The 24,136-nt window shown below is 35.4% G+C and overlaps 1 protein-coding gene across 1 annotated transcript; it reads left to right on the top strand.

Annotated features, from left to right (window-relative positions):
- The first annotated feature begins 1,813 nt into the window (after positions 1–1,813).
- On the top strand, positions 1,814–22,493 carry LOC133190309 (fatty acid synthase-like). The gene is made up of 29 exons (XM_061325853.1): positions 1,814–1,866; positions 2,119–2,289; positions 3,054–3,194; positions 4,521–4,694; positions 4,793–4,993; positions 5,291–5,401; positions 6,214–6,444; positions 6,792–7,225; positions 8,523–8,753; positions 9,657–9,846; positions 11,309–11,538; positions 11,885–12,186; positions 12,285–12,667; positions 12,798–13,067; positions 13,391–13,570; positions 13,718–14,957; positions 15,049–15,170; positions 15,283–15,536; positions 15,737–16,097; positions 18,094–18,204; positions 18,362–18,579; positions 18,752–19,102; positions 19,229–19,472; positions 19,647–19,895; positions 20,031–20,381; positions 20,471–20,589; positions 20,698–20,955; positions 21,167–21,406; positions 22,233–22,493. The coding sequence occupies exons 2-29, from the start codon at positions 2,151–2,153 to the stop codon at positions 22,356–22,358; spliced, it is 7,461 nt and encodes a 2,486-aa protein (XP_061181837.1). The 5' UTR covers positions 1,814–1,866; positions 2,119–2,150; the 3' UTR covers positions 22,359–22,493.
- The last annotated feature ends 1,643 nt before the right edge of the window (positions 22,494–24,136 follow it).

The following is a 24,136-nucleotide window of genomic DNA, read 5'->3' as shown; positions in this document are numbered from 1 at the left end:
GCGCATCCTGTCGGCGAACTTTATAAATATCTACACACACTGAAAAGCACGATATGAGAGAGAGTAGTAAGTTAAACGGGGTATCTTTTTCATGATTTACCTTTTCATTGAACACAAGATGCCAATAGGCCTTGACTATCGCCTGGGTATCATTATACACTTAAAGTATATCATACAGGGAGTCGGCAAGATTCCAGTTCCCCAAGGCATATCGGAACTTTTCAAGTAACTAAAAGAAACTGCGAGCACAGGTACTTGTGGACAGGATCCCCCCTCCCCCCGAATACATGTATACCCCACGGGTCAAAAATATTTTTATGTATTTTTTTTTCATAAATTATTCTTCTAGTACACATTTACGATGTATTCCATAAGAAAAATCCAAAAAAAATAACGCAATATTAACGTTTTACTAAAAAATCTTACCCGCGGTATTACAAAATAGAGCTATTTTATGACACCGCGGGTATGATTTTTTAGTAAAACGTTAATTCTGCGTTATTTTTTTGGATTTTTCTTATGGAATACATTGTAAATGTGTACTAGAAGAATAATTTATGAAAAAAATACAGAAAAATATTTTTGACCCGTGGGGTATATGGGGGGGGGGGGTCCTGTCCACAAGTACCTGTGTATGCCTGTGGAAAGAGAGGAGAGTTGAATGACCCATATACAAAATAACTTATTTTAAATAAGTGCTTGTGGAAAGAAAGAAAAGGTAGATGACCCGTATACAAAATTAGTGCCTGTAGAAAAAATATGAGGTGGATGATACGTATACAAAATAAGTGTCTGTGGAAAAAATATGAGGTAGATGATATACGATATAAGTGCCTGTGGAAAGAGAAATGAGGTAGCTGACCCTTATACAAAATAAGAGCATGTGGAAAGAGAAACAAAATAAATGCCCGTGGAAAGAGAGGAGAAGTGGATGACCCTCATGCAAATTGTGTAAAGAGAAATCAGGTAGAAGATCAGTAAAAAAAAAAAAAGTGCCTTTTCAAAGCGAGAGGAGAATACGAAAATAATATATGAAGTAGTATAATTTGAGGGTCCAGGCTCCGGGGCCATAAAACTTAAACGAGCTCACTTTTGATCTCGGTCTCACTTTTACAAAAGGAATATACAGTGGAAAAGTGAGACTGAGATCAAAAGTGAGCTTGTCTAAGTTATATGGCCTCAGAGCCAGGACATTTCCGAGAAAATGTGTAAAAAAAACGTTTCCGAAATTTCGATGAAAATATAAGAAATTTAAGGACCCTCTCTACACTGCACCCTATTTTCAGGGTACTTTTGTGTAATTAGACTGACCCACCATTTGATATGGATAGAATAAATTGTAATCTGAACTGTATTACATAATTTGAAATAAATCCAAGTATTCTAAACATTTTATTAGACCAAAATAGAGCATTTGAAAACTTTATTTACATGTATTTTATCCATTTGAGTAAGCAAAGGCAATTTTTCTTCATTATTACTTCATTGTCTTTGAAGATTTTTCCTTAATAAAAAAGGCAAGCTCCCTATATTAAAAATGGGTTAATTAATTTCAAAATAACCTCCTTTACGCTATACAATTTTCTCAAAGTCCAAAAAACATTTTTCATCGGTGTATAGAGGGTCCTTAATTCTCTATTCACTAAATCAGTTATTTTGACTACTTACATTTTTTTCTTTCACAGACCAACCAATCTTCGACTCAAGAATCAATGTCAAATATATTTTGTCATCGCGGGTCAACAAGACTCTTACAATCCCAAACGGTAAAAAGCCCCCAGATGGCACCTCACAGAATGGGTAGCAGACGTATTCACGCACGAGTGATTTCCCGGCTAAATTAGACTACTCAGTTGCTTATGGAAGGTAAGTGTATTTCATGATAAAAAAAATAATTATAGTTTTTAATTTCAATTATATAGCACTGATCTTAAGAATATGCATAAAATCCTTTCGAAGAAAAGACCAAATCACAATTTTTTTCTAAAACTTGATTATTTTGCACAGTGTCTATTAGTTTTATAACGCTATGTCTACGGGTAGTCCGAAATAGCCGGCATCCATGGACCCAATTATTTTATTTAAGAATTTCAGAATATATTCTGTCATTACTTTCAGAGAATCTTATAACAACGAGGTAACTTATAAGCATGGAGGAGGAGGGGGACTCGATCGTGATTTCGGGGGTCTCCTGTCGCCTCCCCGAGTCGGATAATGTGGAGGAATTCCGAAATAATCTGATAAAAGGACAGAATATGGTCACCCACACAAGGAATGCAGAAGATATTGGTATAATGCATATATAAACATTGCGCTTAATAATAAATTATTGCTTTATTTGGCTATTCGAAAAGGTTTTCTCTTACATTAGCATTTCATTCAGGATATTCAGAGTCTTACTTTGTTGACAGAATATATGTAGAATGTTCTAAGTTAATTCAAGGAACAGATTTAAGTCTACTCTCATTTTTTAAATTAAACATTTAATATGTTTTAGTAAAGTCAAACTGTTCTTTATAGCTTAATAAAGATGCAGGAGAAATTCAAGATTTGCAGCTAAATAAAAAAAAATGCACCAGATATTTCTTTATTATTTGTATGTATTTGGTACTTTTTTGGCAGAAAATTGCTTAGCATGCACGACAGGGACACCTTACAAACATGTAAATAGGTCACCTGAGTTGTACCCTCAAGTGAGATTTTCAGCCTGAAAACTTGTCTTTTTTGGCTTTTGCTGAACCAGAGTTTGAAACCAAACTAAAATTGGCCCAAAATATCTGTGAGTTAATGAGAATTGAGTTAGCCCAATTGTAGAAACACAATTCATAGGGAAAGGCTTTCCTGATTTTTTTTTCAACCTTTGATAGGGTGACTGAGCATTGTTACCCAAGGGTTTCTTTTGGAACAGTCTGATAAAAAAAAAATTACCCCTTACTAATTCTAGATAATTTACACAGTTTATTTCTGCCATTTGAATCATATCACAGTATCTCAGTACCTATTGAAGACATGAAAGTTCAGGGGTACTGTTTTAATTTTAAACCACAACACAGCTCCTCCATTTGGTGGCACCATCAGAGATTTGACCAGATTTGATGCTGGGTTTTTTGGAATCCCTCCCAAACTGGCTAATGTTATGGACCCCCAGTTAAGGATGTTGCTGGAGATTACATATGAAGCATTTGTTGATGCTGGTAAGATAATCTTATAAATGCTAATTAAAAGAGAATGTACCATTTGCAGGATCAAATAAATTCAGTTAATAATATATCTATTGGCAATATATGTACATATGTATAGCTACAAAATTTAAAACTTAAAAAACAAGATGTGTTTGTGAAACACTGATGCCCCCGTATGGCAACTTATAGCGATGGTTAAACTTTCTCAAATGCAAATCAAATATGTTGGTACCCAAAGTAAGGTCTTGTCTCAAGGAATAAACCTGTGAAATATGAGAGCCCTAGCAGCAACCATTGTAGATATGGAAAAGGTTGAAGTTATTTCAAAAGTATGTCAAACATCAAGGTCAAGGTCAAATGGTCAAAATTAATGGTGCCCAAGGAAAGGCCTTCTCCCAAGAAATATACAGGTGAAATATGAATGCCGAAGCACTAATCGTTCAAAAGTTATGACCAAGGTTAAATTTTTCCAAAAGTAGGTCAAACTCCAAGGTCAAAGGGTCAAAGTTGTTGGTATCCAAAGAAAGGTCTTGTCACAAGGATTACACATGTGAAGTATGAAAGCCCTAGCACCAACCATTCAAAAGTTATGGCCAAGGTTAAAGTTTGCCAAAAGTAGGTCAAACTCCAAGGTCAAAGGGTCAAATTGTTGGTATCCAAAGAAAAGTCTTGTCACACGGATTACACATGTGAAGTATGAAAGCCCTAGCACCAACCATTCAAAAGTTATGGCCAAGGTTAAAAGTATTCAAAAGTAGGTCAAACTCCAAGGTCAAAGGGTCAAAGTTGTTGTTATCCAAAGAAAGGTTTTGTCACAAGGATTACACTTGTGAAGTATGAAAGCCCTAGACCCAATAGTTCAAAAGTTATGGCCAAGGTTAAAGTTTGGTAAAATTTTGCAAAATTGGGTCAAATTCCAAGGTCAAGATCAAAAGGTCAAATATGGTGATACCCAAAGAAAAATCTTGTCACAAGAAATACACGTGAAAGATGAAATCCATAGTTTAAACCAATCAAAAGTTATGGGCAAGTTAAAGTTTTTGTGGACAAACAGACAGACAGATGGACGGACAGGGCAAAAACTATGTACCCCCGAATCTTTGATACAGGGGCATAAAAATGTGAGTTTATTACATGTATTAGTTTTCACAATTAAACTGGCATTATTGAAATAGAAAAGTTCATTTTAATACATTCCAACAGAGTCTAAGTACTTTCTATCACTTCATTCCTAAATTTGTTTAAATAAGTAAAAACTTGAATTGTAAATGATTTAGTAAAAAGAATGAACCTAGGTATAAAAAAATGAAATAAAAATTAAATTGTTCCCATGTTTAGGAGTGAGTACTGAAGTGATGAGGGGTTCTAACACAGCTGTTTTCATTGGATGTGGACTGTCTGAAGCATTGGAAGCATATGTCAGTGATCCAGATCATGTCAATGCTTATGCTCCCATAGGATCCAGTTCCAGCATGCTTGCCAACAGGATTTCTTATGCTTTTGACTTGAAAGGTAAATTTGTAGAATTTTGAGGTCTTTTAACTTTGAATATGTACGTCCTTTGGTATGCATTGGATGTGCAGTCATATTTGAGGTATATTGAATTTCAGGTCCTAGTTATGCCTTCAGAAATGGAAGTGGAACCAGTTTTTTGGCACTAGATAGGGCTCTCGCAAGCATACAACAGGGTCAGTGTGATGCCGCTGTTGTTGGAGCCTGTAATCTGTGTATGAAAGTGGCCACTTCCTTCCAGTTGATGATGCTAGACTTGTTGTCTCCTGATGGAAGATGCTGTTGTTGTGATGCCAACAGTAAGTACCGGTGAAATGGGAATTTTATGATATTTTAAAAAAAAAAATGAAGTTTAAGGCAAAAGTTTGTTTTAATTAAAAGAGTTAAGAGTCTAGTTATTAGCAATATCCCAAAAGTTCTTTAATTTAAATATCTTTTATACTTTTATAAGATATGAATTTAAAGAATTCCAAAGATTTTTTTTGTTGCAGATTTAAGCCTCATAGTTTCTGTCACTGTCTCAATCCATACTCTTTTAATGATGTTACCTAATTTTTTAATATGCAAGATAAATTTTTTTGTTAATTTCTCCTCAGGTTGTGGTACAAATAGAAGTGATGGGGTGGTTGTCATGTTGCTTCAGAAGCGCAGGTCTGCCAAAAGAATCTACTCCACCTTAAGATGCCTCAAATGTTCCTCCATGAAAAGTGGGTGTTTCATTTATTTTGAACTCACCTGAGCCAAAGGCTCATGTGAACTTTTCTGATTGAACTCTTTTCTATAGTGTGTTTATCTGTATATATCTTAATTTTTTTATAAATATTTTGGAGGTCTTCGGTTTAATTCCTACCAAACTGAATTGGCATAAAACATCCTTGGGTGACTAAGGGAATTTTTTTTATTCAAATGAAGGGTTGTGTTTCTTTCCAAGGAGAGAGGGTACTTACTCAATGATAAAAACAGGAAAGGAACTGATTTGATAGTTTTTTTCCCCCAAGAACTACTAGCCCCTGTGCTAGGGTGGGGCCACAAGTTGAGTAAAAAGTTTTTCAAAGGAATATGATATTTTTTTTTTTAAAAAGTAAAGACAATTCTTTTAAATTCTTCTCAGAGTATCAAGACCGAGTCAGATTGGTATGCTGCCATTTCAATTTGATTCAAGCACAGGTATATTTAGTCTTGGGTTAACGTCAATCTAATTAAAAATTAGATGTTCTGAATTTGCTACCGCTTCTTGAGAAGCTAAATGATTAATTCCCAAGAATGGTAACTCTGGGTTTTTTTTTTTAAAAACAGTGATAAATTTATGGTACAAACAAACGGTAACTCTGTTTCCCTAAAGATGCAAAATAATTCTTCAAATTCATTACACCCCCATGATTCTAAATTACAAAAGGTGACAGATTAATGAGAATTGAGTCATTGTGTTTTTAATGGATGTCTGCTAAAGTATTCTAATTTCAATTTAGTTGGCTGAATTAACATCAAACTGTCATATTCAGACTTCATTTTCTTGAAGAACCATATTACCCATCACACGAAGAGGAGACGAAGCTTTTAAAGGAAGTTTATGAAAAAGCTAACGTTGATCCAACTAAAGTGAGCTACGTTGAAATCAATGGCAGTTGTAATATTAAGGCGGATGCACAGGAAGTGAACAGTGTAGCAGACATATTCTGCAGAAACAGGGAAAAACCTCTGATGATTGGTTCTGTCAAGACAAATGTCGGAGACACAGAAACTGCATCAGGTAAAGTACAGTTGTACTTAAAATTTGTTCGTTTAATTTTACGTATGAAATTAGAAATTTTTATAGTAGTTTTGAAATATTTAGAATCATGCAGTGTATTAACACCAGATGAACTCTTTTTACCAGGGTTGAAACATCTTTTAAATTTTTAAAAATGTTTGTCTTAATCCTGAAAAAAAAATTGAACTTTAGGACTAGCTTTGTTTTTCAACAAGCTCTGTGCATTGTTTCATTATGTTTGGCATTCTTAATGAGGTATAAAAGTCATAATTTGGGGAGAAAATATTCTATTTCCCTAAATGAATTTCACCACTGTTTTTCTGCATCTAAGTTTCCTTTTACTTTAGGCCTAGTCTCTATTCTCAAAGTGTTGCTAGCAGCTCAAGATGGGATGATGCCTGCGAATCTTCATGTCAACTCCCCTAGCATTTTAATTCCAGCTCTCTCAGATGGACAAATAAATTACCTCACTGAGAGAACTAGATGGTCACCTGCAATTGTAGGTGTCAACTGTTATGGAATGGGACATTTGAATGGTCACTGCATACTCGACTTTACGCAAAATCCCTCTCATGTTGAAAAATCAAGGGAGAAAAGGTTGGCTGTTTTTTCTGCTACTACAGAACATGGAATTAGATCAATATTAGGACACATAGAAAAAAACTTGGCAAATTTAGCTCTTCATAGCCTGCTGAATGAGAATTCCAAATCTCCTCCAGTCCAGCATCAGTTCAGAGGTTTCACCATACTGAATTCAATGCTGAAATGTCAAGAAGTACAGGTAAGGAAATAAAAACTTCCGATTTAATTTTAAGGGGACTCCAAAGTACAGAATTTACCTGTTCAGGTAAATATGAATTAAATTCACTTAGCATGCACACTGCATTAAATTTAGGGCTGCGCAATAATATTGATATTCAGGTATATTGCAATTCATTAACAAAAAATATTGTATTGCGATACGTTTTTCCAGTACCGATATACCGGCAAAACGATTTGGCTTTAGATTGATCAGATGAAGAAAAATATGAAATTTAAGATGTCAAACATTTTCAATCATGCCAGACAGTACCAAACGGTAAAGGTTTCTGTTGTATGGTTGCATTTCCTTACCAAACTATAGTGAAATCAACTAGAACTTTTTGGCTACAACGTATTTATAAAAGTTTTATACACTTTGCTTATAAATGGAGGTTAATAAAATAAGAAAAGAGCATTTTAACTGTTATTAAAAATATTGCAATACAGTTCCAAATATCACAATATATTGCAATACAAAAACTTCAACCAATACCCAGCCCTAATTAAATTAACTCATAATCATATTGTGTGTTAAAACAGAATGACAGTGAAGTCAACTTCATATTATAGTAAAGCATTAAGAAATGCGGTGGACTTGACAAGGATTGTGGGTTAAGATAATATAGGTTAAGTTGATCCGGAATAACTTATCCAATGTGGAATGAAGCGTAGAGCTGAACATGACTTGTAAATACCCATACTAGTTTTTCTATCTCCATTATCAGCACTAGGTTATACCCTTCGTATTTGAATTGTTTTCTGGCTGCTTTTAAAGGAATGGATGACGAGTGTTGATAATCTTAATTTGTTTACATTTTATTGCATTTTACATCTGTTTGTTTGCATTGCACTGACCTAAAAGTTGATGTCACATTTCTGTGGTTATTTTTTTTTTACTGGCAGAAGCATGTTAGTTATAAAGTATTTCAAAGTGACAATGCAGGATAAATGTACACTAGAAGTCTAAAAAGTGTATCGCATTGAACTGTGAGTGACCAAGTTAAAGGCTTATTTAGGGGCTCTATGAATAAAGCCTTTAGAATGATCAGAAGAGAAATATAGTTGACAAAAATAAATCTCTTACAAGTTGTGTATTCTTTAAATTTAATTCTAGCTGATATAGATAATGATTGTATAAATTTTTGCTGAATTTCTTTACGTTACATTTTCTGTCTTCTATTTAACATTTTTAAGACTATTAATTGTCCCTGATGACATTAAATTATATAGACTGGTGTGAAGAAATCCTTAGATATTTTTTTTTTTCGTCATCACAGAAGTGTTTGGACACAAACAGACCACTCTGGTACATTTTCTCTGGTATGGGATCACAGTGGCCCTCAATGGGGAGAAAAATGATGCAAATGAATATCTTCAAGCAGTCTATTATGAATTGTGACTCCATTCTACAACGTCACGGAGTATCTCTCTATGACGTCATCATGAAAGGTGGAGATAGTATCTATGACAAATGTCTGAATTCTTTTCTTGGGATCACTTCCATCCAGGTAAATTAAACATTAAGATTTCCTTTGGTATAATTTTATATATAAACATTCACCACACAAAGCACAGAAAAACTATTTTATGAATGATGTTTAGTCTCATACTAATAAAATGATAAATTCTCTTTAATTAATGCATGTACTGTTGAATATCCTTGTTATATTATACCTCTGTGATTTTTTCTATATAAAAATATTACGAATAAACATGCTATATTTTCCAAACAGCCCCTACCGTGGAATAGTTTTTGTGCTATTTGCCCCTGGTGAAATAGTCATTAAACTATTCACCGGCAGCATTCTGTTTCCCTCACTTTTCATCTCGGAACTCTTCTGGTTTTATACAGATTGTGACGTAACACAAGTAAAGACTGCTTTGGTATAATAAAACACTTATTTACTGACTATTCGGACAATAGCAAGTTTATCGTTCCCCTCGACAGCAATTATTTACTGATATCAATAGTTGCTGTCTTGGGGAACGATAAACTTGCTATTGTCCTCATAGCCAGTAAATAGGTGTATATTATACGAGTACTTGATATTGCAAAGTGACTAGTAGATGTCAAAATGATGAGAACATTAATTCATAAGGGAACTGTTGATCAAGAGTTTAAATATACACTGTACCATATCTCAGCAAAATATAAGTGAAAGTAATTTTATTTTGCAAGTTGTTCTTCACCCAAAGTAATGCAATAATAAATTCCTTGCCTATAATTAGGAATCTACAGTATAAAGTCAATGAATGCTTGTTTAGACAAGGCAGATTGCTTTCTGGAATTTAGGGTTGAGTCGTGTCTCAACTATAGAATATGGAAAGTTTTTTGAATTTGACTTTGGCAAAATGATGTAAAGAAGGAACTGTTTTTTTTACCATTGTTGAAAAATGCAGTCTTTTAAAAGATAGCCATTGTGGACATGTTGAGAAGCATTGGTTTGGAGCCAGATGGAATAGTGGGTCACTCTGTGGGGGAGCTGGGGTGTGGTTATGCTGATGGGTCCCTCACTGCCGAGGAGACTTTGCTAGCTGCTTACTGGAGAGGGAGGTGTATTTTGGAGTCAGACCTCCCCACAGGTGGAATGGCAGCAGTTGGTAAGATTTAAGCTCCATAATGTATTAAGCTTGTTGTGGGGTGGGGAAACTGAGGCAGCTGTTGGTAATGGGGTTGCTTGGAGATGGCAGAGAGGGAAGGTGGGAGATGAAATTTGGATTTAAATGTTAAATATGCGACTTCTTTCCACTACAATTGTAATACTTAATCTCATGAAAAAATAATCTAACTTGCACTGTCTTCTGGACTGTATCTGTCATTGTAACGAGTGTTCAGAATGAAAATAATGAAGGAAGAGACCTACGGGCCATTATGGTCATCTGAGTATGGTATAACCCTGTAAAGGATCCATAAGTGCATGGTTATGATAAGCAAAATTCTTAATTTGTGTTCGCCTTTACCCATAAATGCCATATACCAAAATTGGTTGGAATTTGATGCACTGTTCTGTATAAGAAGCTGAAAATGTTCAGCGGACGGCTGATGACAAATGACACACAATGACAGACAAAACAGAAAGCAGTTGATCACGAGTGACTCAGGTGACCTAAAAATAAGGAATTTTTACTCCTCAGAATCAGAGGCTGACAAATAGATTTTTAAAGCACTTGCCCACGGGCAAGTGCATGGTCAAATTTCACTTGCCCTACTTCATTTTTTACTTGCCCCACCGTAAACTATAAATTAAAGATAACACTTATGACAAAATAATTTCGATTTCATTTAAAACAACAAAACTACTTCCTTTAATTCTTTTATTGTTGTGTACTATCCAGCACTTTATATTCATCATTATGAATTGATTTGTTACCAAAACGAACAATTTTGCAACTTGGAATGTGTTGTTTTGAATATTGGCGACATTTAAAACCACCTGCCAGTAAATTTGTACTAAGTACCATACAATCTGTTGATTGATTGATTGTATGTTGTTTTATGTCCTGTTCAAGAATTTTCCACTCATATAGAGACGTACAATATGTGTCACTATCATATATCAGCTAAAGTCATGATACCTGCTATTTGTTAAAAATAATTGTTTCCGACCGTTGTTTTTCTTTTTTCATACTTGGTACATGTATGCCTAGATGGTAGTTATGGACAATGTAGTTATCATCAGCTTTTGATCGTTTTCTACCACATAACTGTCAAAACGTTCTCCATTTCTCCAATGCCAACTTGTCTCTTTCAATTAAGTACAAATACATGTACTAAAAACTTGTAATGACATGATGACACAATTAAATTGGTTCACATACGAAGTGTGACAAGCAAAGGAAGAAAACTCTTACAACAAAATAATTTCGATTTCGTGTAAAACTATACGTTTTTAAAAATATTTATTGATTGATTTTTTTTTAAAGTCAATTGCCCACGGACAAGCGCTTGTTAAAAATTCACTTGTCCGCCTCTAAAATTCACTAGCCCCGGGCGTCGGGCAATGGGATTTGTCAGCCCCTGTCAGAATATCACACTCAGCTGTTTGCAATATTACCTTCACAGGTCTCACTTGGAAAGAAGCCAAGGAGCAGTGTCCCTGTGGAGTGGTTCCTGCTTGTCACAACACTGAGCACACGGTCACCATTTCTGGACCACTGAAGGATGTGCATGATTTTGTCAAGAGCTTGAAGGAAAGAGAGGTGTTTGCCAGGGAAGTCAACAGCTCTGGGGTAGCTTTCCACTCCTACTTCATGGAGAAAGTTGCTCCATTGATAACAGAAAGACTGAAAGAGGTAGTAATTTTAGTTCTTCATAAAAGGTAATGGATGTAAAAGTTTTCACCATCATATCAAAAATGAATTTTAAAAAAAACCTTCAGAGCTCTAGCTTGACAACATATATGTGAAACTTTTAAAGTTGAACGTCTGTATCTGGAAAACTGATATGTTGAATACCAGGGATATGTCAGGAGAGTTTAATTGGTACTACTGCATGTAAATTTGAGTTTGAGTTTCAGCTTCATTGTACCAAACATCAACATATCTCCAAGTTTGTTTTGGTCAGTTCCTCAGAGTTCAAGATACAAAGGTCTAACTGTAATTCAATACAAAACTATATGATGTTGTATAATGAATATAGGTAATAGTGCCAAAGAAGAGGAGCAAGAAGTGGATAAGTTCATCCATTCCAGAATCTGAGTGGTCTTCAGATCTTGCTCAGATGTCATCTGCTGAGTACATTGCCAACAATGTGACACACCCAGTGTTATTCCAGGAAGCTTTGAAACACATTCCAGATGGCGCTGTTGTCCTGGAGATAGCTCCTCACTGTCTGCTGCAAGCTGTACTGAAGAGGTCGCTGGGGTCAAAGTGCACAGTCATACCTCTTATGAAGAAAGACCATGAGGATAATTTGGATTTCTTTTTGTCTAACATTGGGAGGTGAGATTGAAGATAAAAATGAAAGTTTTTTTTATAAATTGCCTAAAATTTTGATAATGGTTAAACAATTTTTAGAATGATTGTGTCATTCTTTGCAGGTGCTTTAACTGTGGCATCAACATCAACCCTCTTGGGATGTTTAAACCTCCCACCTTCCCTGTCCCCTCAAACACCCCAAACCTTTCTTCCTACATCAGATGGGATCATTCCACCTCCTGGCAGATTCCTCAGCCAGAGGACTTTCTCAGTGGGCAGTCTGGTCGGCAAACAGAGGCTGTATTTGAAATTGACATCTCAACCGAGAGTAGAGACCACTTCCTGTTGGATCACTGTATTGATGGCAGGGCTCTGTTTCCAGCCACAGGATATCTGGTACTGGGCTGGAAGATCCTGGCTAAATCAAAGGGACTGCTCTATGATAGAATGTCTGTGGAGTTTAAGAATTTCAGTATACACAGGGCTACTGTTCTTCCTACCATAGGTATGTATAGGTATTACTTCTTAACACTAAAATTTTCAGTTTGTTCCCTTGTTGTGTAGGATGCACAGGGACCCTAATGAAATTTCAAAATCCAGATACATCCAGAGAATATTGTTTTTTCTCTTAATAGGTGTGATTAAGTTTACAGTCTCTTTAATACCTTCTACTGGGGAGTTTGAGGTTTGTGAGGGAGGGACCTTGGTGGCCAGTGGGGTGGTGGAGACCCCTTATAAGCCCCTTACAACACTGAGTGATGAAACAGAGTATGTACTGTCACCAAGTAAACAGACAAAAAATGTTACCCCAGAACTAACATTGGAGGAAGTCTACAGGGAGTTTAAACTTAGAGGGTATGAATATGGACCCAAGTTTTGTGGAATACTCAAAGCCACAGTAAATGGTAAAATATTTTGATTTCTATCTTTTCTTTGTTTATTCAGTTTTCAATTACAGTAAAACATGCTGAAGTGAGAGGGATGAACGATTTTGCTTCATTATAAGCATAATTCGTTATGTAAAGTTAACAATATATTTTACAGCCACAGGGAATGAAAATCACATCGCTTTATCCGTCAATTCATTATAACCATGATCACTATAAGATATGTTTAACTGTGTAGTTGTTTTATAGCATATTTTGATTATGAAGATTTTGAAAAGCGTGGATGGTAGATATTTGTTACATGTAGGTCTGCATTATTATTTATACATAATTTATTGAAGGAGAAGAAGGGCACCTGTTATGGGAGAATAACTGGGTGGCTTTCCTTGACAGCATCATGCAGATGAGTCTTTTGAGTCAGCCAGGGAATCATTTGATCCTCCCCACTGGGGTAAAGTATTTGTCGATCAACCCAGTGCAACACAAGAATAAAGTCCTGCCCATTACTGGAAACAAAAGTGGTAAATAGATTAGTTCAATATCTAGCTAGAGAGGGATCATTGAGAGAGAAAAAGTGAATTAATCATTATTTAATTAGTTTTGAAAAAACAACAAATAGTAAACTTGAATGTGTTAATTTTGATCACCATCTTGGAAAAACTTTTCAGGAGTATTGGTGAAAGTTTATAAGTATGCTGATACCACAGTTTCTGGAGGAGTAGAAATGCAGGGCTTGATCACCAGGAGGGCACCTTCCAGGAAGGTCTGTGAACCCCCAGTCCTAGAGGAGCATGTTTTTGTACCGTACGTAGAGGAGGGTTCTGATGCCTTAGTCTCGACAAGTCTGCAGAGATATTGTCAACTCTGTGTTGATCAAGTGAAACAGGTGCTGAAGAAGTTACAAAATCAAGGATTGTTGACACAGGAGTATTCTTTTCTGTCTTCCTGCAATGAAGAGTCAAAGGAAGTAGATATCAAGCAAAGGGAAGAAGACATTCAGTTTTTCAGGAAGAAGAAGAACTGTGTTTTACTACAGACATTACTGAAGGTGAATTCTGTGGACCAAAATGATAAATTTATGACAAATGTTAAGAATATTCTCTCTGCATTTAAAGTTGATCTGTTAAATGACAGACTATTGTCAAATCACTTGCAAGCAAGATCTTTGAAGACATGCATTGACGTAGCAATAGAAAACTCAGCAAATCATCTGAAAGTTCTAGAGGTACAGATTGCTGAAGCAGGACTTTACAAACAAGTACTGAATTACCTGAAGGTTTCCCCTGGTCTACACTACAGCTACACAGTGGCTAGTGCTTCAGTGAAAAGTATTATTGAGTCTGAAATTACCTCATCAGAGATTGATTCAATTCAGTGGGATATTGGAGAGAAACATGTGAAAGAGGAGGAATATGATTTGGTAATTGTCAGTGATATTTTGCATGAACAGAAAAATGTGGAAAAGGCAGTAGCAAATCTTCATCAAGTGATAAAAGAAAATGGCTTTCTATTGCTTACTGAAATTACCCACAATGCAATTTTGCCAAAGACTTTGGACATCATTAATTCTACCTCCAAAGAACCTGTAGGGGAACCACAATACATGTCTGAGACAGAGTGGGAGAAATTGTTTGAGAAGAGTGGTTTTTGTCTTGTTGCTAAAAAGAGTGATTGTCTGTTGATTACCACTTTCTTGCTCAGAAAGACGTGTCAAGATGTTGAGGGAAAATTTTTATCGGTAAGTGGCTCACATAGCTCATGGCTTAGCAGTCTGAAAGAAGAAGTAGCAGCCATTCAAGAGAAATCCTGTGGATTTAATTTATGGCTGACTACTGATTCACTGGAGCCTTCTGGCATTGTGGGAATGGTCAACTGTCTGAGGAAAGAGCCAGGAGGGGAGAGAGTGCGGTAAGTACACGTCAATGAAGAGGTTTGAAGGAATTTATTTTTTTTTTTATATTGTAAACACTATTATTTGCATGTATTTTATGATGATTAGGTGCATTTACAACATGGATCACAGTTCAACTCTTACTAAGGTGCCAGAGAAATTGAGGAGTAAAGATTTGGTAATGAACATAATGAGAAAAGGAAAATGGGGTTCTTATAGACATGTTCCAGGTAAAGTAGTGAATACAATGAAAAGCCTTCTCTATTGTGTTTATATAAAGTGTGCTTATATTTTTAAAAACTGTATTTTGGCAACTTATTTTAATGTTCATCTTCATTATAGTCACAAATGAAAATTGGGTGCCCAAAAAGAGTGATAGGTGTTTTTTGACACAAGCCCAGTCTGGCAAGGGCTTTGTGTGGAGAGAGCTGCCAATGCAGCCAGAGAACAAGACAGAAGAGACAGAGGTGTGCCAGGTGTTTTATGCTTCACTGAACACAGAGGATCAATACAAAAACCAAAGAGGACCAGGACTGGGAAGCGAGTTCGCAGGAATCGCCAGCAGTGGACGAAGGGTCATTGGGCTACACCATCCAGTAGGCATTGACTACATTTATATTTGTGATAAAGTTTCTCAAGGGAATTAATAATAGACAAGTTGGTCAAATGCATTGAAAAACTTCTACTTTTGCTAAAAGGTATTTTGAGGTACATGTAGGAGCATGTTTTATTTATTTGTTCAGGCAAACTTATTAGATTTATCCTCTCAAGTTTAGAATATATGCAATATTTTCAGGCAGTGGCAACAGTTGCAGTTGTAAAGAAAAAGTTTTTAGCTGATGTACCAGAAGATTGGTCTTTGCAAGAGGCTTCCTGTACATTATGGGCTTATGGGATAGCTATCAAGGCTCTGATCTTGGAAGGAAACGTTTCTGCAGGATCACGAGTGTTAATCTGTGATGGACAGACTGATATTGGTATAGCTGCTCTGTCAGTGGCCTGCAATTTGAATTGTGATGTTTTCGTTACTGTCCCCACAGCAGAAAAGAAAAAATACATCCAGACCTTTTTTACGAAACTGAATCCGAGCCAAGTGGTTGTTGTAGATGAACATTCCATGCCTGAGTTTGATATCTTAAGGCTCACTGACGGGCAAGGTAATAAAGTCGCTAAACAATTTGTTTTTTCTCAACATTTTGAAAACACAAAATATTGTGCAGAGATAGAGACTTCATTTTGGAGGTATGTTCCTTTGGTGTCTTATTACAAATGTTTGAATTCAAACATTTTTTTTTTTAATTTAAAAATTTATGCAAAATATCCTTAAATGAAATAAACAAGGTAGGGTCCCATAATATGAATATGGCAGTGCCTTATATTAATCACTTTGTTTGTCCATCTTGCCATCCATCCACATTTTTTATGTGTTGTGATAATTGAGTAATTTTCAATTTACCAACTTCATATTTACTACAGTGAAACTTGTCTAATCTGGATGTAGTATAATCTGAAATCTTGTCTAATATATACTGATGGAAGCGTTATGTCCCTTTCAGTAAATTCAATTGTTTAGGATGCTGTCTAATCTGGAATGTTGCCTAATCAGTCCAATTTCTTTAGAACCAGTGGTGTCCGGATTAGACAAGTTTTACTGTACCTAGGTGAAGGATAAAGACACCTACAGTTTAGTAGGTTACTTGCGCAAGGGTCAAAAGTCATGGTAATTTTTATTAAAGGTGCTTCGACACAGATTTGAAGTTAATATTTACTCAAATTTTCTTTATAATTTCATGACTTATATGTTGCTCTAGCATTTCATACGAAAATTTGATAAAAATCTTATTTTATCTGGAAGTTATTGAAACTTAGAATTTCTGGACGCGTTTGATAGACACATCCTTGCACTTTCACAAATTTTAACTTTATCCTTATTATTTTAGAAAAGTAGCAATTTTGTTGTGTATTAATGAATAATATTATATCTATAATGCAGAAATTTCAGAGTAGAAATGTAGAAAGCAAAATCCTCTCACCAGTATTGTCAGTCCGTGCTCAGTGCATGGTGTTGCAGAGTTTAACAATTGAACACACCCAGTGAAACGTAAACATTAACAACAACAGAGCTCGTGCCCTGTTTACAAAAACAGTTTACATTTCACGGGTGTATTCAATGTGCACAACTACACAACACTGAACACGGGCTGACAATACTTAAGTGAGTGGGTTTTGCTTTTGCTCTTTTTTACTCTGAATTTTCTGGATTATAGATGTAATATTATTCATTAATACACAACAAAATTGCTACTTTTCTTAAGTATTAAGGATAAAGTTAAAAATTGTGAAAGTGCAAGGATGTATTAATCAAATGCCTCCCGAAATTCGTAGTTTCAATAATTTCCAGATTAAATAAGTTTTTAATTTTATTTTCGTGTGAAATGCTATAGCAACATATAAGTGGTGATATTATACAGAAAATTTGAGAAAATATAAACTTCAAATCTGTGTCCATGCACCTTTAACAACACACATTAACTCAATCATCTTTTTACCTACAGACCTTATGAAGAATAGTAATACAAAACACCTATAGATTTTGGTATTGTTTGGTCAGAGGTTAAGGTCACAGGCCAAAATCATTGCTATGGCCTTGTGATGCAAAAAACTAATGTTTTAAGCTTAAGCTTCAAATTTACTATATATGGAAGGGGAATGCCATGGAAAGACACCTATAAATTTTAGAGTTACTTTATCAAAGGTCAATGTCAAAGACAAGATAATATATTGTTGATATATATTGATGTTGATTTCTCTTGAACATAGGTCAAGGCCAAAGTATTAGGATTATTAATAATAAAAGCTATTGCATATTTCGGTTATGCAGTAACCCAAAAACTCCAAAAAGTGCTCTTTCAATATATAGGTGAATAAGGATTAAGGGAAGAAATTTTTAGTTCAGTAAAAATTGTTCACATTTCATGCAGCAAAAAAAAAATTTATTATATCTCAACATGTAAACTTCATGTTTACTTCACAATTAAATTGGACTGATTTTAAGATGCTTTGCTCAAAATCAATAACAAAGTGTCAATATTATTAAAAAAAGGCTCATGTCAAGTCCCTGAATGACCTGGTTATTTTTTCTCTCTTGACTAGGTGTAGATCTTGTGATGAACACGGTATTGGACAGATCCTTATCTGTTGATGTCAGCATTTTGTCCTCTGGAGGAAAAGTGATGGATTTTGCTCAAAACACTATGCAGAAAAGTAAGATGTGTCTAACTCATTCATAAATCTGACTTCGTATGCTCAAATGATCTTTATAAATTTGTGGTCTTCTTTTATTTAAAACAAATCTTTATTGTTCATCTCCACATGAATTTAATTAAGCTTCAAGATTCCAGTGCAATTGTCTTCTTTGTAGATGTGGTCAGAATAGTTGATGCTATGGAGTGCAATAGATTGAACTTAGAAAAAATAAAAATGGATGATTTTGAAGTGATATGGGAACACTTTTCTAATGGAATAAAGTCAGGAGCATATAAGCCAATCCCTCACAAATGCTTTAACAGTGATGACATACAGAGAGCTATGGCAGATCTGGAATCAATGAAGGGATATCATTCTAAAACTGTTATTAAGGTGCTGCATTTAATAAAGTTAATTAATTTTTAGTAAAGAATGAACACAGTACAGCATATTGAGAAATATTTTAAAAGATACTTATTCCATAATGGCTTTTTTCGTTATATTTCAAGATTTTATTAAAAATGCAGATTTTCAGGGTCAATTTTTTTGGAAATACTTACATTAGATCCGGGATGAGAAAGACCAAGTTGACAAGCCTGTGAACCCAACAGTAAAACCAGTACAAAGCAAAGCTAGATGTAATCCTAACAAAATCTACATAATTACTGGAGGACTGGGAGGTTTTGGTTTGGAGCTGGCCAACTGGTTAGTAGATAAAGGAGCCAGAAAACTGGTTCTAACATCCAGATCTGGAATCAGAAATGGGTACCAGGCAAGAAAGGTAAAGCTTCTGAAGGAGCAGGGAATCAAGGTGTATGTGTCAACTGAAGACATGACATCAGAAGGAGGCTGTCGCTCCCTGATAGAGGAGACCATGAAACAAGGACCTGTGGGTGGAATATTCCACCTGGCAATGGTAAGTCAGTAGCAAATGTTCACACATGTTAGTAATTAACTCATGAATTAAAATTGAAAATGCTGACCTTAAAAATGAGGTATGTGGGCAGACTGCTGTGGAATTTACAAATTTTGTTTTCATCAGGTGTTGAGGGATGGTATGCTTGAAAACCAGACCAATGAAAATTTCAAAGATGTCCTTGATCCAAAGGTTCTGGGTATTGTCCATCTGGACAACTGGAGCAGAACTCTATGTAAGGATCTGGATTGGTTTGTTGTGTTCTCCTCAGTGACCAGTGGTAGAGGGAATGCTGGGCAGGCAAATTATGGTTATGCCAACTCATTTATGGAGAGGATCTGTGAACAGAGACAAGCAAATGGATTTCCAGGTAAGCTAGAAGATGCATTAATTTGTTATAAAATTACTTTAAATTTCAAAGAACAAAGGAATTGGAAATATTCCTGAGTTATGTGTTCTTTATACTGCTATTGATCTGTTTGCTGCAATTATTAATATCATTTACAAAGACAACTAAGTGCCGTCATGTTTCTGTCAATTACAGCACTAGCTATTCAGTGGGGTGTGATAGGAGATGTGGGTGTGGCAGTGGAGAAGTTTGGGACCAAGGTAACAGCTGTTGGAGGGACCCTACCCCAGAGATTGTCCTCATGTCTGGATTCCCTTGACCAGTTCCTCTGCCAGTCTAAACCAGTGGTATCCAGTTTTGTTCCAGCTCCAGTGGCCATGAAAGCAGGAGCACAGGAAAAGCAATCCGAACGAACATTAATGGAGTCTGTTATGAAAGTCTTGGGTAGAGTTGCTTCTTTCTTTGTTGAACAGAAAGATTAAGTAAAGAAAATGATATAGGATAAGCATTTAAGAAGTATCCAAAAAAAGTAGCTCATAGATTTGTTATGTGTGAAGGTGATGTTCTTTTCTACTTCAGGTCTACAAGGTCTTGCAGCTTTGAGACCAGAGTCTACACTTCTAGATCTTGGTATGGATTCATTAATGGGAGTAGAAATCAAACAAATCATGGAGAATCAGTACAACATTGACCTGTCTCTCCCAAATATCAGAAAACTCACCATCCAAAAACTCCAGGTGATGTCAGAGGCCAAGAGGGGGGGTAAACAAGAGACTGATGTCAACCTTAATGAGGTCAAGGAGGAGAATTCAAATATAGATATAAAGCTAGAGGAGTCAAGTTCATTCAGCATTCCCATGGATTGCACTGTTCAGCTATCTCCAGGACAACAGGACAAAACCTCCATTATCATCCTACATGGCTTAGATGGTAAGTCAGTGTCATATGAATGTCCCAGAAAGGTCATTTTTCCTTCAAAAATTGATGTTGATAAGATATTTGTTGGTCTTTCTTGAAAGGTTCATTTGGGTCATGGAAAACACTTGGTCAGTTCTTAGACAATCCACTGTATGGTGTTCAGTGTACCCCTACAACTCCTTTGGTGTCCGTGAAAGCAATGGCAGGATTCTATACTGCGGTAGAAAACACTCCAGATGCATCAGTTGGAATTATCTCAATAGTAGTTTAAATCATACAAAATTTTTATCATTTCAACACATAGAGAAATAATTGAATTGTTTTGCAGAAATTGGCTCCTCTTTTGGAGAAGGGATGCTTCCTTGTTGGTGTGTCCTATGGTTCTCTGTTGGCTTTACACATTGCACAGATGGTCAAGTCTTGCTGGAAGGCTGCTGTTTGTAAGATAGTGGCTATAGACAGCAGTCCTGAGATACTGCCCAGTCTGTGTGGACAGCCATTGAGGGAACAGAGGGACCTAAGTGCCAGTCTGTGTGATGATGTCATACTAAGGAGCTTCCATCAACTTGTTGGACTGGACACATATGTAAGTAGCCAGCAAAAAATGTAATCTTTTTACTTGTATTAAGATAAATTGTTAAGATATTTTTTGTCTTAGAAAGAATTGTAGCAGTCCTTATGGCAGTGGTATGTAATTACAAATGAATCAAAATTTGATGATAATTTATTAATGTACTAAAAACTGCAGAGGTTTCTTGCCTATATAATTTTGTTAGCAAAATGAATATCACTTACAGAATTACCAAATGGAGACTTCCTTGCATGAAAAGCTGAGACAAACAGTCCATGCTGTGATGGATGCAGGCCTGGTGACCAGTGCTCCTGATGCTTCATACACCATACAGAACTACCACAAGAGGGCCCTGAATGCCATGCACAACCAGTCCCCATCTGTACAGTGTGATGTCATTCTCATAAGACCTCAAAATTCGGAGTTTAAATTTTGTCAATTGTATAATGACTACAAATGGAATGAGGTAGGGGTTTTTTTGTTTTTTGTTTTAAGAACTTAGTATACTCATTTTCTTGTGGAAAAATTTGCCAGAGCTATGTATAACAATGCTGAATTGTTACCATTCTGTGAGCTCTGTTCTCTTAATCTTTAATTTAACCCTTGTGCTTAATGGAACTTGATCATGTGCCAACCCATAACAGGCACATAGCATCATTTTTTGAAAGGGAAAGGGGACAGCTAGAAAATATGTAACAATTTGCCTCAGAAATCTAAAAAGAAAAAAAATTCTAGCTTAACAGTAAAAACATTGTGTTCAGAAAAAATGTGCACCGCCCAATACTATGTTCCTGCATACCGATTTGTATATCCCAGTAGGTACAGTGTATTTAAAATGATACTCTATTTTTACATTTGCAACCAATGTGCAATAATTGTCTAAAATTTAAAAATAAAAATTGAAATGTTAACTTGATGAGCTGGTTATTTCCATAATACAGTTGAACTTCTGTATATCAAACACAGATATCTCGAATACCTTGGATATGTCAAAGTGATTTCAAAGTCCTAACTACTTATTCTTTAAGTATTTTACCCTGGATATCTCAAATCCTCGGATATCTGGAAGTTTTTTCTTAGTCCCACTTAGTTCGAGATAACGAGGTTTGACTGTAGTGGAATCATGTGGATCTTTGAAATCAAAGTTGGTTGACAAAATGCATGTTATCCAAAATTAATTTTAAATTCATATACTGGTAAATACCTTTATAAAAAGAAAAATATTTGCATATGTGAATGTATATACATGTATTCATATGCACATTACATTTTCCTCTTCATCATATTTTCAGTACTGCAATGGAAAGGTGACTGTTCACAAGGTTGAATTCAGACATGAAGAGCTTGGCAAGAATAAAGAGTCCATCAAAGAAGTGGCTGACATTCTCAAACTCTCTCAGTTTATGGACAGTATATAAAATATTTTGTCATCATCAGCCAAAAATAATATGTGCTAATTTGTTTGCTGAATTATTTGGTGTGTAAAGATCATTAAATTTGCAAATTTCTTCAGAAAACAGTTGTAAAATTTATTAAAACATATTAAGTACAGATATACAGTACCGTTTTGTGCCTTTGTTTAAAATCATGTTCAGTTGTGCCTAGATATCTATTCCTCATTGTGAGAAAACTCTTCATAACTATATCTGCAATACATGTAGATGGGGACACACAGGGAGGAATACTACCTTTGCCTTCTCAAAAATTTGGATTTAAATTGTCAATTTGTTTAAGAACACACTTACATTACAGAGATCAACGTTTAGAAACTGATCAATACCAGATCTGAAACGAATCACTTTTTAGTTACCGGTACACCTTTTATATATGACTATGGAAGATTACATTGAAAAAAAAAATGAAAAAAAAAAATCACTTTTTTTAAGATTCACTATAAAATAAACATTTCTTTTACAAAGCAAAGTTCCTATGTGTAAAAATCTAAGAAACAAATGAAAACAGATAAAGTACAGGTACATAATGTGATATCCTTTTATGGGTAATTCAAATTCAGGTATCTCAAAATGCAGAAACTCAATTTTTTATGGCTATCATCACAATTCACAGATTGAAACGTGAAAGATTCTAAAAGTTGCAAGTACACTTAAAAGTTAAATCTACTGCAATAATAAGTATGTGCACTGATGTAGCCAAGTGTATGCATGTGACACAATAAGGATCACTTGACATTGAGGAAAAGTTCCTTCTGAATAGAGGTCCATATTGAAAGTAGTAACCCTGAGCATTTAGTGGTAATCCTTTACATCCAGACATCTTGTGGCTGTCCTTTCCATCCAGACACCTTGTGGCTGTCCTTTACATCCATTCAGCTTGTGGCTGTTTTTACATCTAGTCACCTTGCAGAGTTGTGGAAAACTTTTTCAGATAGCCAGTCATTTGGACTGGCAAGAAGACAAAATAAGTCAGTCCGAAGAGATTTTTGCCAGTCCGAAATCTCAAGTCGCAAATTACAAAAACAAAAAAAAAAAAACAACAAAAAACATACAAAAAAAAACAAACAAACAAAAAAACAAACAAACAAAAATCAAACACACAAAAAATATAACATGTATTTCTTCATTACACATCTATTTTATTAATAATTATATAACATTACGTTTCCATTTCAAAGTCTTCGTCCGTTTTCAGTTTTGCATTTATAACAATACGTACTAGACTTACCGCTTTTGGGCAGATGACAATACTAATTCAGCACAGTAAACGTAATTTTATTGAAACATTTATGCATTGGGGAATTATTAGCCTCGATCTCGTGTAAAGAAGAAGTATTACGCAATCGTACTTTATATTCATACGATAATTGGGCTGGAAACTGCACCAATAATAATAGGAAAAATAAAACTTGAACCAAAAAAGGGCCGGTCATTTGGACCGACATCGTTGACATTTTTACCGGTCACAAGCATTTTTAACCGGTTTTGCCGGCATGACCGACAGTTTTCCACAACTCTGCCTTGTGGTTGTCCTTTACACCCAGACATCTTGTGGCTGGCTGTCCTTTACTTCCAGTCTTCTTGTGACTGTCCTAAATACACCCAGACACCTTGTGGCTGTCCTTTACATCCAGTCACCTTGTGGCTGTCCTTTACATCCAGACATCTTGTGGCTGTCCTTTACACCCAGGCATCTTGTGGCTGGTTTTTTTTTTTTTTACATCTAGACATCTTGTGGCTGT

This window comes from Saccostrea echinata, unplaced genomic scaffold (assembly GCF_033153115.1).
Source record: "Saccostrea echinata isolate AGI-Se365-2 ecotype Australia unplaced genomic scaffold, CSIRO_AGI_Sech_v1 ptg000022l, whole genome shotgun sequence".
Lineage (NCBI taxonomy): Eukaryota > Metazoa > Mollusca > Bivalvia > Ostreida > Ostreidae > Saccostrea > Saccostrea echinata.
Note: the sequence above shows the minus strand (reverse complement) of the source record. Positions and strands in the feature narration are given on the sequence as shown.